At 48.4% G+C, this 18178-nt stretch overlaps 1 protein-coding gene across 1 annotated transcript in view; it reads right to left on the bottom strand.

The window, feature by feature from the left end:
- IGSF3 (immunoglobulin superfamily member 3) overlaps window positions 1-18178 on the bottom strand; it is a 101540-nt gene that overhangs the window by 68425 nt on the left and 14937 nt on the right. Inside the window, exon 2 of the mRNA XM_075170006.1 lies at window positions 5016-5393. Coding sequence (XP_075026107.1) covers window positions 5016-5393 — 378 coding nt within the window. The remainder of the gene's footprint in view (window positions 1-5015; window positions 5394-18178) is intronic.

Genomic DNA, 18178 nt, shown 5'->3' with positions numbered 1-18178 from the left:
TTCATCCCACCAGTGCCCTTGCCCACCACCACTCCCACGCCTGGCACGTTGCTGAAACTTCACCACAATGGGGCTGCCAGCCAAAAAACCACACCCAGCCTCTGGGAGCCGTCACAGCCAGGCAGGACCCAGAACAGGTCAGAGATCAAGGCACCAGCCTACCCGGGCAGGGTGAGACCAGTGAGAAGTAGCAGAGAGCAGAAGTGTGGCCGGGCTGAGAGGGTGGACAGAGGAGCCAATGAATAGCACCTACCTAGCGTGTATGCCCTCCTTCCACCTACACCTGGCAGGAAGGAGACACCAGACTGTCCCTGCAGGCACTACCAGCTCCACAGCAGCTCCTGCCCGCTGCCGAGACAGCCACGTCTGAGTGCTGCTTGTTTCTCAAGTCTGCACCGAAATTGCTCTTTCCCACTCTGCGGTACCGTGGAGGTTGTGGTCTCTCCCCCCATCCAAATCCCTTTCATTTTTTTTGCTTTAACTCATTTAGGATTGATGCTGTACAGCTGCTTCCCCCAAAATAAAGAGTACAAGAGCTGCGACCTCAAGTGCTTTGAAACCCTTTCTCCCACTCTGTCACTACCTGTTTAAGAAAAACCTCAAAGCTTGGTTTCTTCCCTCAAATCACCTACTCTGAAACAGAGCTCAACGTTTTTGGGAGCACAGATAAAAAAACACTGAGATAAAAGTCTGAAGCTTCTGAAGAGGCTAGACGTGGGCCCCTTCACTGTTATCTAAGTAAGGGTACAGGCACACAAACAACTCGTTGCAGAGATATAGCGGAGTACAAATTTGCAGTGACTCAGACACTCTGAAGTAACTGCCATGTGCTCACTTCTACCCCACAGCAAAACACAAGTTTATTTACCCATCAACATAACATGAGAAGCACAAACCAGCATCTCAGATTGCACAGCACCCCTGGAGCTTTACCACCTAAATTACTGCACAGAAACCTCCTCTTCTGCCCATATTTCAAGAGTTATTAAGACAAGGGATGATTCCAATGACAATCGGGAAAATACTGCTGTCCTGCTAGTGGTGACGCTATGTTACTGGGATGCTGCTTTCCTTCATCTGCAAATTCTTTGCTGTCCTTAACTTCTTCAAAAAGCAAAGGAGCTGCCCACATACTTCTCACAGACAGCCGCAAGCAGGCCAGGATCCCGATACAATTGCCCATCAAGCGTGCATGGTCCCCAGATCCCCCATTTAAGCGATCCAGTTTTGTAACTCCCCTCTTCAGTATGCCCAAGTGTCTTCCCAATTCAACCACAAAGCCAAAATTTCCATCAGTTGCTTAGAAACCCCGTGGGGGAATTTTCCAAAAGCAGCCAAGTCTTCAGCCACTACTGGAAGAATTCATTTCACTCAACACCAACTGCCTAACCCAAGTCTAACATCTAGGCTCTCTCTTTAGTCAACTTAGAGAAGGATGCACTTGATTTAAACAAAGATAGGTTGCTCTCCAGATTTGTCCCTGTCTGTCCTCTGATTGCAGGTATTGCCTCAACATCTATCTTAAGCAATGTGCCTGGTGTTAGACAAGTGGGAGGTCACTCGTGCGATCTTCTAAGATCTTTTCCCCCTACCTTGAGTAAAAGAGCATGAACTAGCCTCAGCAATTTCGTGTCAGCCTCAGGGATCTGAACTCTGAAGGCAAACAATGGAGTTGCAGATTTTGTACGTGGGCTAATCCTTTCTCATAAATCAATCACAAGGCCACGGTTCCACAGCACCCTGAAGAGCTGCACCCATTTTTTTTTTGCCACCTCCCTCAGCCTCTGCAACTCAGTCTGAGATGTCCTAAATTCTTCCTCCTAACACATCTCACAGCCCAGGTGTACCTCCTTCCCAATGACATAGCTCAAGAGGAGATGAGAAGAGGGGTAGCGAGGTACAGACAGACTTATTTTTGAAGCATCTGAAGTAAATTGAAGACTAGTGAAAAAGGTTAAGCCTTGATACACATTTCCCCACAGCAGAAGGCCCTTGAACCACATTACTGGCCTCGTTCCTAGCTTCAGTGAGATTAGCACTTGTGCTGCATGTCTAAATTCAGGTAAGAGTCCCACAAAGTACCTGTAGAGCACTTCTTATTCCAGGCTATCAGGGACTTCGGGTCCTCAAGAGTGGTACTAGATCCTGGCCAAGATCTCGATGAACAAAAAAGAACCTCAAGTGGAGACACCAAAAACGGGAGAGGAACAACCAACCAAGCTTGCTCTTCATGAGGTGGAGAGAAGTGTACTTTCAAACCCAACCTGCACATCTTTGAAGCTAACAAGACCATTTTTTAGCAGCTGCGGAGCCCTGGATACATAGCCCTCAACACTGCTCAGATGGCCGGAGCAAAGACACATCCCAGCTGCTCTGCTGCAAGCTGAGATGTCCCGGTGCAGAGAGTAGCCCCATACGCTGCTGCACCAGTATCCCATCCAGCTCCCCCTAAACTCCCAGCTCCCTCATCACAGGGCTGTATCACCCAGGTGAAAAGGGGAGACTCTTCCTTCAGTTCTTCCCTCAAACCACAGGACACAACAACTCAAAGCTCCCAGAGCAGCAAGTCTAAAAATCTACACTGCTCCAAACCCATCCACTTCACACAAAAATGGAGAGAATAGAGATGCTAACAAACCTGTCTCCCTCCAGGCTTTGCTGCTGCCAAAAAAGAGCCACTCAATCTAATGAGTCAATTAAAAATTCATAACTGGATGAAAGGGAAAAAAAAAAAAGTTTGGTTCCGTTTCTGAGAAAATGAGAACAATAACTCTCATTTAGCTCTCGTGTACCTCTTCTTGCATATTGTCTGCAGCAACAAAGCCGGCCTGAAAACCCACGACCTGTAGCTGAGAGCTAAAATGACAGGAAAAAAATAAAGGGCACGTGCTTTGCCCAACCCTGCACAGAGGAGACCGTTTCCCCGGCTGGACTTCAGGGTCTGATGGGGCTGAAGTCAGCACCGGTTCACGTGAACGGGGAGGCAGAGGGGAGGACCTCCGTAAGGGTTTGTTGTCTACAGGTCATTGCAGGGGGCACTCTGGAAAGTTCGATTTCTGTCAGAGTTCGGTTAAACCACAGAAAACACCTATGGAGACACACACATTCAAAACTCAAGTGACCCTAAGTCACTTCTGAAGTGAATTTTCAGAAATGAATTAAGCTAAACCAAATTAGGGCCTTCCAAATTCTGAGCGCAAGCATCCATGAAGGGGCATAATGTGATTTAACTAATCCACTAAAAGTTACTTTAGATCAATTTTCTTGAGCATCCCAGACACACGTAAGCCTCGAAGCCAATGTCCTCAAAGCACTATTCATGGGTGTCTAGGGAGTCCCAAATCTTATGTGCCTTTACCCTTTGGCAAGGGTGGGACAGAGCAAAAGCATTTCACCCAGCAAGCCCCAGGCTGGCCACTGAAGAAGCTGCTGAGCTTGAGGTAAAACCTGGAGGGCACTGGCTCCCCAGTCCCTGGGGAGAGCACTGGAGGAGCTCCCCGCTGCCCAGCCATCGGACATGCTGGCTACGCTGGCCCACATCCCCATCTACGCCAGGGGCTAATGCAGGTACTCTCATTTGCTCTAAGGGCTCTCCTGTAAGGACCCCAGCTCACGGGCTGGTTTCCACGGGGTGCAGCTCCCTGGCAGAGGAACCCAGCTGCAAACCCCGACTACTGCAACCCCACCTTGCCCCCAGGCATTTTTTTTCACCGGGTGTTGGTTTTCAATGGGTTTCACTCCCTGAGGTGACTTTACAGTGGCAGTGCTGACTCACACTTGTTTAAACTAAAGGGGAAGCCACAAACCTGGACACCTGACGCAAACGACAGAACTACAAAAACAAAAAAAACAACAAAAAAACCCAGAAAAGATATTCAGGCATCTACCTCCGACTGCTCATGGACATCAGATGGGAAAGCATGCAACTAAGTAAGCGCCTGTACCCAGGCCGTGGGGCTTCGCCTGGGAGAGTGGCTGGGCTGGCACCTCGGAAGGGAAGGAGCCAAGGTGCACAGCCCAAAGGAGGGCTATTGCGATCTAAATTCACACCTCGGCTCCTTTCACAACAGGTTTCCTGAGTCAACACAGCCTGAACCGGCAACACCCTGACCAGCTAGCATGTCTGGATAATGCCAAAGTGGTTTCCAAACCCGAGACCTGCAGGCTCACGAACATCTAAGGAAAGCAAGCCCGCTGTCTGTGGGCTTAAATTTGCAAGAGGGGCATCTCCTCTGCGGAGGAAATCTTTTAGGAGTCCTTCAGCCAAAGAGTTTGATGGAAGCTATTTGACCGCAGTTAGCCGAGTTAGAGACTTCAAATCCAATCCCATTTTGAGATACAGAAAGCAAGCTGAAGCTTGAAAAGGTCAAATCAGCTAGTCAGAGAGATGCTGTGGAAATACCCCAGATTTTAAAGAACCTGTTTTCAATTTTTCTAATGCAGACAGAAAAAAAACCCCACCAGACCAACTCCCCCACATTCATCTACAGACAGCTCAATTTTATCGGTGTGCTGGTTTCAGGACGCATTCAGCACTGCCCTCTGTTAAGAGTCTGAAGATGACTGTCCCTCCCGTTCCCTTTACGTGCCACTCGTTATCACTCCTCTCTTCCCCGTTCCGCTATTTTGCTACCTTTGGCACACAGCTCTCCCCTCTGCAGCTTGTGCCATCTGGAGCAGCCTCCCTACCCCTCTCTCTCTGCGTAAATCAGTTCCACATCCCTCTTGCTTTCAGCCATGGCTTCACACGTTCCTCTCTCCGGCTATGCTGCCCGTTTTCTCTTCTTTATGAGGGTCTTATTACTAGAGAAAGCTTGATTTCTCCGTCTCTATACCATGATTTCCTGCAATTCACACCACTGTGCCACCTGCTCTCTGCTCCTGTTCTCCTCACTGTGTTTTTTCTGATGGCTTATGTGGACTACATCGCACAATAGGGGGTTCATGGGTTTCTGCTGCATGCCGGCTGGGAGATGCCCCGTTGCCCCAGCCATGCCGTTAGCAGGACAGCTTACCCACGAGGTTCATCTTGGCGCTGTAACTCCCAAAGTACCTCTCGTCGGTATTGGGCGTGTGGCACTCGTACTCCCCGGCGTCCCGGTCCTGCAGCTCCGTGATGTGCAGCAGGACGGCGTCCCCCTGCACCCGCTCCACGTAGATCCCCCGGCTGCGCACGCGCTGGGTGTAGATGGCGTAGGGGAAGGAGGGGTCGACGGTGCTGACGATCTGCACCTCCCGCTCGGGGGCCGAGGGCAGGTAGATGGACCACTGGAAGTTCTGTTCCGCCGGGCCCTGGTAGCCGCTCACCTTGCACCACAGCGTGACGTGGGACCCCTCCGTGCGGTAGAGGGGACCTTCCTGCACCGCCACTTGCCGCTGGGCCAAGGCCATGCCTGCGGGAGGAGAGGAACCCAGCGTTACTTCTCGGCAGGCAGCCCCCGCACCTCCCCCCAGATGCACCAGTCCCACCCCTTCTGCGGCTGTGCTCGGCTAGGCAAGCCCTCGCGCCCCGTTTTACAACTGGCACAATGGGCTCTGGCACAGCATCCCCCCAGCCACGCTGCAGCCTTCTTGCTGACCCAAGTGAAGCTTTTTTTAAAACGCCCCATGAAAAAAGTGGTGTTGAGATAACACAAAACATTTCTTTGGTAGTGATAAGAATCCAGGCACAAAAAGGTACTGTGCCGCATGGCAACAAACCAGAAACTCAAGCTGACAGGGCTTTCTTTTTAGTACTACTCTTATTTTGCAACCCCATCATCCTGCCATCCCAGGCACGGGTTGCTGCCGGCGGGCACTAGGACGTGGCACGCAGCCGCTGTGCAGCACTCCGGTGCCGCTGCTGGGGCTCCCTGGTTCGGCAGGAACTCCCCCTTCTCCTGGCACAGCCCAACCAGGACCGTTTTCCACCAGGAGAGAGGCCCACATGCAAGCCAGGAGGGCTCTCCTTGGGTTCCCGGGCCACCCAACAGCAATGCCACAAGCACTTGTTCGCCATCAGCAAACCTGCCGGAGGCTTCGGCTGGTACAAAATCCCATTCTTCTTCCCCCAAGCCCAGCATGCCTTCTCCAGTCTCTCCGTTACGCTCGTAAAGGCATACGGGGAAATACCATGTTTCCAGCACTGCCTTCCCAAGCCTATTTGAAAGGAGTATATTTAGTACATAACAAAAACAAAGTTCATGGAGGGAGTGGGCATATTACACCAAGACTTACCACCCCTGGCTGCTGGAAATCGAGACCCAGTACTGTGCACCATACACACGCAAACTCTTGTGGCACGGAACAAAGACAATCCCGCAGCACGGCGACTGCGATCTGCTGTATTTTTACACAGATTATGGATGGCTGGCCCTTGGGCTCATGGCACATTACCAGCACAGCCCTCCAGGGGCCAGATAAATTACAGCAATCTATCTTGTTTGTTGCTACATCAAAGGCTCGAGGTCTGGAGACCACGGTGGGTGTTCATCGGTTATTGAGTTACCAGCAGCATGTGCACATGGCGAGGCCAATCACCCTGGCTTCTGTGACTGCTTGCTTGCCATCATAAAACAGCAATAAGCCGATTTAAAGCGGGTCCTGCATAATCACATTTGCAAATTTCATCCTCCGTGTATGCATGCACATTGGGGTTTCCCCCCCTCTAATTTTCGATGACAATGTTCAAGTCCAGAGAAGAATTTAATCTTTGAAAAACTAGCAATTTGCAGGTGGAAGAGGTAACCTGGCACCTGGGGATTACTGACTCAATCCCACCTCTGCACATGGATGTCCAGATATGAAGTTTTTTCTCCACAGCCAGCCTGGACCGGAGCCAGGAGAGATGGTTCTTACCAGCTTAAAACAAATTGTGAAAAATGGGTTCAGCACATCCATCAGGCCATGCAGCTGAACAGATGGAGTGCAATTCAAACTATTAACTTGAGCTCAGCTCGCTGCTGCTCCAAATTATGTTTCTTTTTACTCTTTATGAAATAATGTGATTTAAGGGGAGGATGAGGAAAGCTAGCACGTTTGAAACGAACGGGGAGAGGAACAACAGAGGCAAACACTCCCCCACTGTTTGCTGTACCAATCTCTTCATCCTGGGGAAAGATACCGCTAGAGACGACTGACACATCTAAGGTGCAGACAACCTCTTCTCTCACCCCGTAAAGGCCAAAGGACAAAGCAAATACTACAGCCTTTGAAGTGAACTGTTTCTAAAGCAGCAGGAAGGGTAAGATCTTTATTGCACACCTAAAGACAGCTCATAATACAATTTTTGTATGCACATGTAGGCTTGCTACAGCATACAGATACCCTGCACACAAAGACACAATTAAAATTGCGCCACAAAGCAAACATGCAGCGGTAGGAATTAAAAGTTGCACACATAACACTCATTCCGGTATTTCTCAGCTGAGTGCACGACCTTGTTTTGCAGGCTTTTAATGCAGTGCTCGTTTTTTTTTTTTTACACAGGAATTCTCCGAGGAGTTTTCCAACTACCCAGCTGAAAAACATCATTTTATCAGAGACACATATCGGCCCTTCCAAAGCTCGCTGGCAAGATCACGACCTCGGGAACCCACAGCGCAGACCTCTGCACCCTGATGCACGCAGCTTTTTGGTAGATGCCAAATCCCACCGCCCTCATGGCCAGCTCTAATGTGGGCTTCCTTCTTCCCTTGCCAGTGGTTTTTGGGACCTTGCTTTAACCGTACAACCTGGAGTCCTGCTCCAGGTTCGGAAGAGACCCACTTTCTACATTCCTCCTCTCCTATTCCCTCTTGCACTGGATTGCTGCACCTTCCTGATCCAGCCAAAAGTGAGAGAGACAAGAGCCGAAGAGCTCCTTGCTTCCCGTTCTGGCTCCAGGAGCCCAAGCAGCTGAGGGACAGAAGAAGCTGGTGCAGAAAAAGCCCTGCCCAGCTCCAGTGTGGAAGGAAGACAAAACAGTCGGGGTTTTGCTACAACTTGCAAGTTGCTGTTCAGTCTTTGAGAGGTGATACACAAAGGCTCAGGAGTTGGTTGCACGGGGTGGATCTCCAGAGGAGCAGGGAACAGCACATCCGCAGTCCTCTTCCACCTGTCCGCAAACTCCTGCTCCAACACAGATGGGCACAAATGCTTTTCAACGCTTAAAAAAAACCCACAGAGCAAAAGCAGAGATACTTCTCCAATAAATCATTTTAACCAAGAAAAGGAAGGAGAAAAACAATCAGCCTGAGACAGACATCCACCACTACAAGTTTTCTCCTCAAACACTGTTAACTTTTTGCGCAGTGAAAGGTGTTTGGCAGTTTTCGAGCTCTGGGAATTGCTATATCCACGAACACGCAGCACCAAGAAAAGAACTGCATTTCTTAGCAAGCAAGCGTTCTGATTAACACAAATAATGCACCTGAGATCCCATTTTAAACTCTTATCTTTCCCTCTCGAAGTGAGAGAAGAGCTCACTGGAGGAGGAGCTGCGTGCTCCACGTCCCCTAGGACGCCCAGGAGACAGTTATAGTGGCATTTGGCTGGTACTTCACTGGCACAGCTGGCTTTTAATTGCAAATCCAATATAATTTACTGACAATGCAAGGGCTGATATGGAGGAGGTAGCGAGCCAAGAGCTACTTTAAAATTAATAAAAAATGATAGGTTTGTGCATCTGTTTTTTCCCAAAAGGCAGCAAATCCCCTGTGATAAGGAGGAAGCGTTCCCTGATCCTTATCCCCGACCAATGAGGGCTATTGTCTCTGGCCTTTTGAGCCAAGAGCAAGCCAAACAACAGCCAGGCAGCTCTCAACACTTCCGCTGGCTTACCCATCTCCCAGGCCCCGGCTGGGAGACAGGAGGCAGCGGCAAGAGCGGATGATGCGGCCGGGCCATTAGCCTCAAGGTCATGCAGCCAGGGGACCAGCAGATGCCTGGTCCCAGTGTCTCCCCTACGCCATCCCGCCCAGCAGGCTCCAGGGCCACAGCAAATGTCATGCGAAGCAGCTCTGAAAGGCAGGTGAAAGGCAAGGGAGAAATGCAATACCAGAGTCACCTGGCCGTTCACGTGTCCCTTGTCATATCACAGCCAGAACTTCAATGCCTCTCCATTCAATCTACAGGCAAGAAAGGAGCGTCGAGCATCCCTGCCAGCAAGGCATCTCACCCAGAAGTGCTGTCGCTCAGCTTCTGAGTACGCTTTGTCTTTGCAAAAACTGCACCCTCCCAGCAACATCAGCTGACTACAGCATGATCCAACCTTTCCACGGGGAGGCATGCAGAGCTCAGAGCTCAGGTTTTCCAGACATGACTGGTCATTTCAGGTGCCCCATTTGAAATACTTTGAAGATGCCCCATTTCAGAAAGTGCCAAACACTCACTCTTTGGGAAGGAGGTGGACCTTCAGGTTCCTTTCAGAAGAACAGACATGCAAAATTGCATCTGAGAACATTGATTCAAGGCTTATCGCAAGGGATAGGTGAGTGTAATGAAAGAAAGGATGGCTGTGCACACAGAAACTCTGCCACAGCATCGACACACCAAAAGAATAAATAAAATTAGGGACAATGACCAGGAACCTCTTGCACAAACACTCTCCCCATCTCTGAGAGGGTGCGTTATGCCTGCACCACACCCAAAGGCACCACAGCAAGTTGCATCAAGGTATCTTAGATATCAATAATCACTGCCAGTAGACCTTTAATCTAAAAGAGAAACTTGAGCTCTTGGAAGGAGTATTATCCTGGGTCTCCAATCATTAGAGAGCAATTAAAAAAAAAAAGTCTTTATATTTTCCATATCTTCCAGAAGCGTAGGGCTGACAGTACTGAACACCAAATGGATTACGTAGCTTGAGGGGATGTTTCTAACCCTGCAGCTTTACAGCAGTTTTCCTTCACTTAGAAGCTCTAAAGCAGTATTTGTCAATGACTGATAATGCTAATCCTAAATTTCCTTTAAAAATTCCTTTATGCCTTTTGACAACAACTATTAAACAGAAAACATTTCCAAAGAGATCCTTATCCCTCCTCTCCCCGTCCCTTGCACAAATACACAGCGCACATTTGGGTTTTGTTTGTTGTTGCTATTGTTTGTTCAATTTATAAGTGCTCCTGAAAAAGTGTCACAAAAGAGCAACAAGGATGACAAACACTAGGGAATGGCTTCTACGTGAGAACTAATGGAGCAGGCAAGGACTCCGGCCTGGAAAAAAGATGACTTTGAGAGGATTTACTAAAGGTCTATACGAATATGCATGCCATGGAGAGGATGGTCAAGAATTGACCATTTACCATCTCTTCCAGTTTAAAAACCAAGGGCTGTCAAACAAAACTGGTCAGATCCAGTTTTTTAACAAGTGAGGCAGTTCTTGCAGCTGCACATAGCAGACCTGGGGACATCCTTGCTGAGGGATGCTGTGGATATGGAAAGTTTACATGGGTCAAAATGTGGGTGGGAGAAGTACTTGAAAAAGGACTACTAAATAGGTAGATCACATCAGGTTTGGGAGGCTCCCGAAACAAGCTACAATTGCACAGCTGTCTGCCTACAGCTTTTTGAGATGTGATACTGAGCTAGGTGGAGGACCCTTAGTCTGAACCGGTACAGCTGTCCTCATGCACCTTCACAACCTGTGTCATTGCAGGCTATACTCTTTAGCCACATCTGGTCACATCTGGTCTGCAGATTATGCATTGGCTATACTGCAACAGAAGATCAAAAAGGCACCATTTCAGCTTTTTCTCTAGAAGCGTGACTATCCCTGCTCTGAACATGGCCAACTCAACTGGTTCCCCCAAAACACCCTCAGAACTGAAGCGGGAGCCTGTGCCTGTGTGCAGGGAAGGGAAGGGAAGCGTGCATAAATCCTATTTGGCTATGACAAATTAGCATCTGCAGCAGACCACAGGACCTGGCAGAAAGTCCCTCGTAATGAAGACAAATCAGACACAAGTGCTAAAGAGCAGTTATGCTAAAGCGTCTACTTCCTAGCTTGAGAGATGCTCTGGGCACACACAACCCAAGAGCAGGTGCAAGCGCCAAGTGCATCACAGGCTGCGGCAACTGCTGCCCTCCCACAGGTCTGGGGCTCGCTCAGGCGAGAGCAGTGCAGGAGCGCAGGCTCGCCACCCGGCCGGCCCTTGCTCTCCAACGCGCAGCACGGCACGGTTTGAGGCAAATCGAGTGCCAGCAGACTCTTCCTCTAGCTTCATTCGACGCCCTCAGCCTGGCCCAACGCCACAGGAGGCAGCAGGCATACCTGCACCCCCCTCCGACCGCGGGGCGAGGAAAGGACGCCATGCCCACAAGGAAGCAGTGTTTTCATCCAGTCCAAGGGCGCTGTTGCTTTATTAGCCAGTGTTGTTAATGTGTTGCTTCCCCCCTGCCTCCCATATACTCGCAGCCCATCACAAACAAGGACGGCAGCACTGCGGGGCGATGCCACAGCCTGCGGCTCACGGGCAGCAGGCCACAGGGAACAGCAGGGCAGGCAGAAGCAGCCTTCGAGCTGCAGCAGTGCATGCGTTGGCCGCCTTCAGAAAGTAACGGGGCGCATGCAGTTAACTGTAGCCAAGCAAGCAGGGCTCCCCTGCAACTCGCTCCTCCTCAATGTTTCCATTCCCCTATCCCAAAACAGGAGCGTCGTGCCCTGCACAGGCCTTTGCTTCCAGCGAATTGCTCAGGGACAGTTAACATCCTCCAAGCTCATATTCCATCTTAATTCAGATTAATTTTTCAGTCTCCCTTAGGCATGATCCTTCCCAGGGGATGGCTCTTCCTCTCTCCCTTCTGCCCGCCGGGGAGGACGCAGACAGCTGTTGCCAAGACCAGCCCCTTACTTAGCCCTGCTGTGGAGTCCAGAGAAAAAGCAGGGACTGATATCCACCAAACGGTGTTTCGTTTCAAGAAGGCTCTTCCAAGCTCACCGCTGTCCAGCCACCGAGAACACTTTCCCCAGCCGTCTTATTTTTCATCGTCTGAAGACTAGTGTAATCTCTATGGGAGACTCTGCCCCAACAGGCAACACCAAAACAGAGACAGTCTTCCAGCAACACGCACCTGCTATTCTGTGAAGTCTCCTGTTAATGCGCACAAATAAAAATTAGGTTTGAGCTTAATTTTTGCATAAATGAGTCACAGCAGGGGCAATCTCTGTACACTGCAACCTGCTGCCAGATGGAAAACAACAATGCTATCAGAAGAAAACATGCGGTAACTCCCCCCTTATTACTGTAAAGCCTCATTCTGGGAAAATACAGTATTTTGCTTGATGTATTTTTTGTCATGCCAAGAGAGTTCACTGTACTGAAAAGCTGGCTGGAGCCACTTGCAGAAGAAGTGTCTATCTCTGTCCCTATCCTCCACCCTTTTGCTTTGATGTTTAAATCGTGCTACCAAGGGTGCCTGATCCCCTATCCTCCTCCACTCCTGCCACCATCCCACCACTCCCAGTACATGGGCCGTCCTTCCTGAACCGACTCAAAAAGCTATTCATTCCTCATTCAAATTCCTCCCACTGCTGAGCCAACTAAGGATGGCTAAGTAGAGAGGTCAGCCAGGAACAATTTATACAATAATTGGTATGGAAATATCACAATCAGTGGGGAAATATCAAAGCACGGGCAAACGAGTCAGGAGCCGCCGCCAATGAAGCTCTTTGTTCTTCCAACACAACTGCCTTCACTCATCTCTGCTAGCTGCTCCGACTCACAGCCGCTCACTTCCACAGCAGATGTTTACTGTCTTTTAAGAAAAATGTTTTCAATAAATATGAAAGAGGTGACATTTCTTTTAATCACCTGTGATTGTTCTGGCCTGTGACTAGCTTCCCAAGTTCTGACTGCAAAAGAGGTCTTGTACCTCTGCTATAATTATGCATCCAGTCAGACATCCAACCCCCTCGCCAAGATCAGAGCCATTTTTCATCCTTTGGTTCTTCTCAGATCTGGTCCTTATATTGACAGATGACTTCCTTACTTCCCCCAGTACGGCATTGGTATTCTACAGCTGCACAGTGTTAAATGTGATCTGCCCTTGTGATTTTTTTTTCTTTTTTTTTTAAGCAAACCTCATACTATATGGATGTCACATTCCTCTAACTGCTCCTTCTCTGTGTCTACAATTAGGCATGTTAAAATACACTAGGTTTAACACCACCTTAGAATGGCATATTCTTGAGTCACAGATCATCTCTATTACTACAACCTTTAAACTTCTAAAAATGCTGGAAGGAGGAAGGAATAATTCATTATCTACGTTGGACACTGAGCAGACAAGAAACAATAGGCTTGGACTTGAACGGCAGAGATTCAGGTTGGACAGGGGGGCTAGGTATACTTTTAACTTCCCAGAAGCAAGGAAAGTGAGGCACCAGAGAGACTGCTTTGTGAGACTGAAGTCTCTCACACTACAGCTCCCTCTGACAGACGTTCACCTTCCTCAAGAATACCACAGGTGGAAATGAACCTGCCCTGGGGGATGCACGACACGAGCTCTCCCTGCTCTTACAGTTCTATCCTTCTTGATTATGCCATCAGAACATAGATTTAAAGTTACTTGGCCGAACTAAATTCTGAAACTACTCTTTAATCTAGTATAGCTTTACTTCGAAAAGTCACGGAGCCAAGCGTCCAGAAGCCAGCCAGCAATGCTTGCGGTCAGAGAAAAGAGCGATACTCCACGCTAACAAAAGGAAGGAGGATAGCAGGGCAGCCATTCTGCACACAGGTCCCTGAGCTCGGCAGCTCATGGTCCTCAGCCTCCTTACTTCACATGGGCTTTGAAGAAGCCGGTGGATCAAGGTGTACCTGATGTGAAAGGTGAATAACAATATGTGCTGATGTACGAGGGAAAGACTGAGCTCACTGTCCTGCTGGTTCGGATTCATAATGGTAAACGACTGCTGGGGGCTAAAATATCTTTGTGCAACACACCTACTGCTTATTATAGTTTGACTATTTTCCTACAAAGATGCTGAGAAAGAGAGTCCCTTATAATCTGCAATCCTTGTATTCCCCAAAGGAGATACCAGTTTTGACTAACCCCACGGAATGGCAGAGAGCTCCACCAGCACTATAGGTTATTTTCTGTACTTAAGGTAGAGCCCGTCCTGTGAATCTATTTAATCAACTATTTCTCTTCCTCCAAGGTCAGAACAGAACCTTCCCAACCCTTTTCCAACTCTCAGATCAGCGTGTTCTTCATATACCATGCCACCACTATCCTTATCATTACGGGAAAAATACGCAAGCAGAAGCTCCCTGGCAGATTATACTTACATTGGGAATATGCAGGCAGGAACTGTTGGTTTGCCTACGCACTACTTCTAACTTGCACTGCTCCTTCTGTCTTATCCTCAGGAGTTTCTTCTTTCCTACAGCCCACTGAATACATGCCCCAGTGACTTATATCACTATTGCTGGTTACAGGTCTGGTTAAGCACTACAATACACAGCAGCATTTACAGTGGCCTGCTGGAATGCCCAAGGCAATGCCTACTTTTATATTTTCCAATGGAAAGCAGTGATGGCTTCATTACTGCCTTCTCAGCCTGAGCTTTGAAGCTGTAAGCAGCAGGTACTCCACTGTAAGATTTAGTGTAGACCTGCACAAAAAGTGAAGTCTCCCAAGATTCCTACGTGTGTTTTTTCTTCTGTCCCTTTAGCTCTTAAAATACATGTAAGGACACACCATTTACCGTGGCATCTCTAGTACTGCTCCCAGACCTCTAAAAGATTCAGTATTGTCGTGCTAGTACCAAAGCTATGAAGCGTCAACATACATTTCAGACTGCTGAACTCTAAGCTTTATGTGTTCCCAACCTATCAAGAGGAGGGGGGAAATGAAATTGTTCGAGCGACAAAGCTAGGCAGGAAATTTCTGACATAGTTCATTATGCCCTGCAGCCTCTGTATGTCTTTTTATTATCGTTCTTTAGTCTTCAGGTCCTACATGTTCAACAGCCAGGGTCACTCTTACAATTGTCAAACATTATTCCCTGCGCGATCACTCACTCCCAGACAATAAGAAACTTCATTTTGTTTCACAGTCAATAATGTTTTAATGTCACTTCTTTTTTCATCTTCCTGCATGCTCTGCAATCCCTCCCAATATTAAACAACTGAATGCTCCTATTATTGCTGTAATTCACCTCATAACATCCCAGATACTTAAAATACTCTCCCAGGAGAGAAGAGTGTGGAGTCCCAAATCTCACCTTCACATTATCCTTGCCAAAAGGAAACAGCCTTTACTACCTGGTCTTTCATTAAAAGAATTCCCTCTCTTTCATGAAGAGGTCTCTCAAAATACTTCTGATCCACAGAGAGCTTGGTTCTTTACCTTCCCTCAAATTTGCTCTTCCTGAAGAAAAGCAAAGCTTCTTGGTCTTTTCATTTGAAACAAATGGAGGAAGGGAACACACACAAGTGCCTCCCTTTACCTCCAAAAAGAAACTCCAGTGTTTTGGCCCATCTTTCCATACTCCTGGAAGTTGCTTTTCTGGCTTCCTTCCCCTCCCCTTGCTCTATGTGACTCTAGGTTTTCCCTTACTTTGGTAAGCATGACATTTAGGAGTTCAGCAGCCTGATTTTCTCTAGGACCTTTACTTACATGCTTGTTCTTCTGGACTAGGGCCAGAGAACCTCCTTTCCAAACTCCAAATCGGCTCCCTCAATTAGCCATTATTCAACCCCAAATCATTTGCTTTCTAAGAAGAGAGACTTAACAATAACCTGTTAGATACAGACGGGTTTGAAGAGCTGATGACAAACTGCACTGCTGCACACCCCTCCCTCCCTCCCAAAGCACACTGTTGCTCCAGCACTCCAGCTGTATCCTTAGGCATGGGCTCTGCACCTGCTCCCCATCTCCTTTTGAGCACACAGTTCTGTGGAAGTGGCACTGCAAAAAGTTATGAAGTATAATATCTAGAAATGAATGCAGCCAGGAGCAATCTCTCCCGCTTCCTTCTGTCAAGCTAAAGAAACATTTGTGCCCCTCAGCCATGGCCATTAGCATTTGAGAACGTCCAATTTGCAAGGCAAAGCTGCCATCTTGTAGATCACCTTCAGCAGAAAGAGCTTTCAGGTAAACAGCAGATTAAGTTATCCCCAAAGTCAAGTGTATTGGCTAAAAGCATGCATTCCTCTAAAACAATTTTCCCACCCCACCACAAAGGATCACAAGAATACAAAGCATGGCCGTACAACAGCAGGCAGTTTCCATTTCCCCCCCAAATTCTTCTGGTTTCTTCTCTGTTCATAAGCACCAGCAAGATGCTGCCTCTCAAAACCTCTGTGATTCAGTCAGACACCCTCCCTGAAAAAGAGACACAGATCCAGGAAGATGCTTCAGCTACCTGCTGCCTCTTATTGCTAATTAAGATGTCAGAATTTTTCATCTCCTTACGCTGTAATTTATTAGTTTGACATGCTACAGAGACTATCAGCACTTGTCACCAAATTACCAAGGCTCCCATTTCAAATGGGAGGACAGGTGCTTTCTTGTATTTGGGAAGGGGAGGGTGGGGGGAGAAGAGAGATATGCAGAAGCATTTACATTACTATTGCTTCCAGTCTGGGAGGGAGAAAGGTGCACTCCCTCCCTCTATGCACCTTCATAACACAATACTGTTACCAATGAATAAGAAGGACAACCAGACGAAATTCTCCTCCCTGGGGAGCAACGACTCCATGCACCAAGGGGAACTGACCAGCTGGAAAGCACAAGAAAACACTATTTAAAAAAAAAAAACCAAAAACAAAAAAAACACACCTGTGAGGGGCGACCAAGCAATGGCACAGGTTGCCCAGAGAGGTTGTAGAGCCTCCATCCCTGGAGACATTCAAAAGCCATCTGGACATGATCCTGGGCAACCTGCTCTAGGTGGCCCTGCTTGAGCAGAGGGCTTGGACCAGATGACCTCCAGAGGTCCCTGCCATTCTCAAATATTCTGTGAAGGACACTCCAACAGGATTCCATTTGTCGCTGCTATAGGCTCTTATTTACCTCAGCTCAGCCCCAAACACCTACTCAGAGCAGCCCCACTGTGCCAGCTCCCCTATAAAGAAAACAGTGGCAGAAACACCCTCATCTTGGGAAATTCAGTTTAGAAATATGGTTTCATAATGCAGTTAAGCTGATCTAGGTACCAGCTGTCATGGAAGAAAAGCAGTCTTGCTTTCCCACTCGCTTTATTCCTAGCAACATACGTACTCCTCTCCCCATGCTTGACACCCATAGTGACCTGAAAGAAGAATGACCCAAGGAAGGAGTTACTTGTTTCCACTAAGACAGCAAGAACACTTTTTCATTTGGGGTTCAGGGATGGGGGCAAAGAACCCTTTTCATTAGCAGCTGGGATATTCCATCCGGAGCAGGAGAGAGCGAAGCAGTGTGTGAGGGAGTGCCGTGGTCTCTCTCTGCTGGGAGACCCTGATGGCAGGTCTCTAACAGGCCTTGTGGCAAAGCATCAGGTGAAGCAGTGCTGCAGGTGCTTGCTGTAGGTTACTCCCAATCACACAAAGAAAATAAAAGGGCTCCAACCACCATTTTTAGCAAACAGCCCTAAGAGCAGGAGACTTAATGAAGCCTAGTTTCCTATGCCTTCAGGAGGGAGGCTGTCTCTGAGACTAATGATTTGACTGCAAGCTTCAGCTGGAGCTTCTCCTACGGCTGGCACAGTCATTTGGAGGCACTGCTAAAGCCCTTGAAGAAAAGGGTCTCCCTTCAGTCCCCTGCCACCACTGCCACCACCCCCCTCCCCGCCTTGGCTACCCACTCTTCACAAGACTTGCAGGAACTCGTTTATCTCCAAGCTCTCTACTCCTGTCAAATTTGCGTGAAATTAGCCAAAGGGCTGTCAGGTTATCCGGGAAGGGGCGGCAGAGGAGGCAGCACGATCAGATAAGCCATCTTTCTCTGAGAACCCAGACTGAGGAAAACCAATGGGAGGCAGAGGGTAGGAATCGAAAACCACTGAGGGAAGAAGCGCTTAGAAAAGACAAGGTAGAACAAGGCTAAGAAGGGCTTTTAAAGGCAAGACAAGCATCTTGCATTTGGCAGGGCAGAGTAGGAGGAACTAATTTGAGAGTTCAGGGGAATGAGCAGACAACAAAAATACCTGACCAAATTTCAGAGGCAGAGATGGCCAGGAAGTGCTTCAGCTTACACTCCTTCAGCAGAAAGACTCAGGTGAACATGCACA

This window comes from Calonectris borealis, chromosome 1 (assembly GCF_964195595.1).
Source record: "Calonectris borealis chromosome 1, bCalBor7.hap1.2, whole genome shotgun sequence".
NCBI classification, from domain to species: domain Eukaryota; kingdom Metazoa; phylum Chordata; class Aves; order Procellariiformes; family Procellariidae; genus Calonectris; species Calonectris borealis.
The sequence above is the reverse complement of the archived record's forward strand: the minus strand, read 5'-3'. Positions and strand labels throughout refer to the sequence as shown.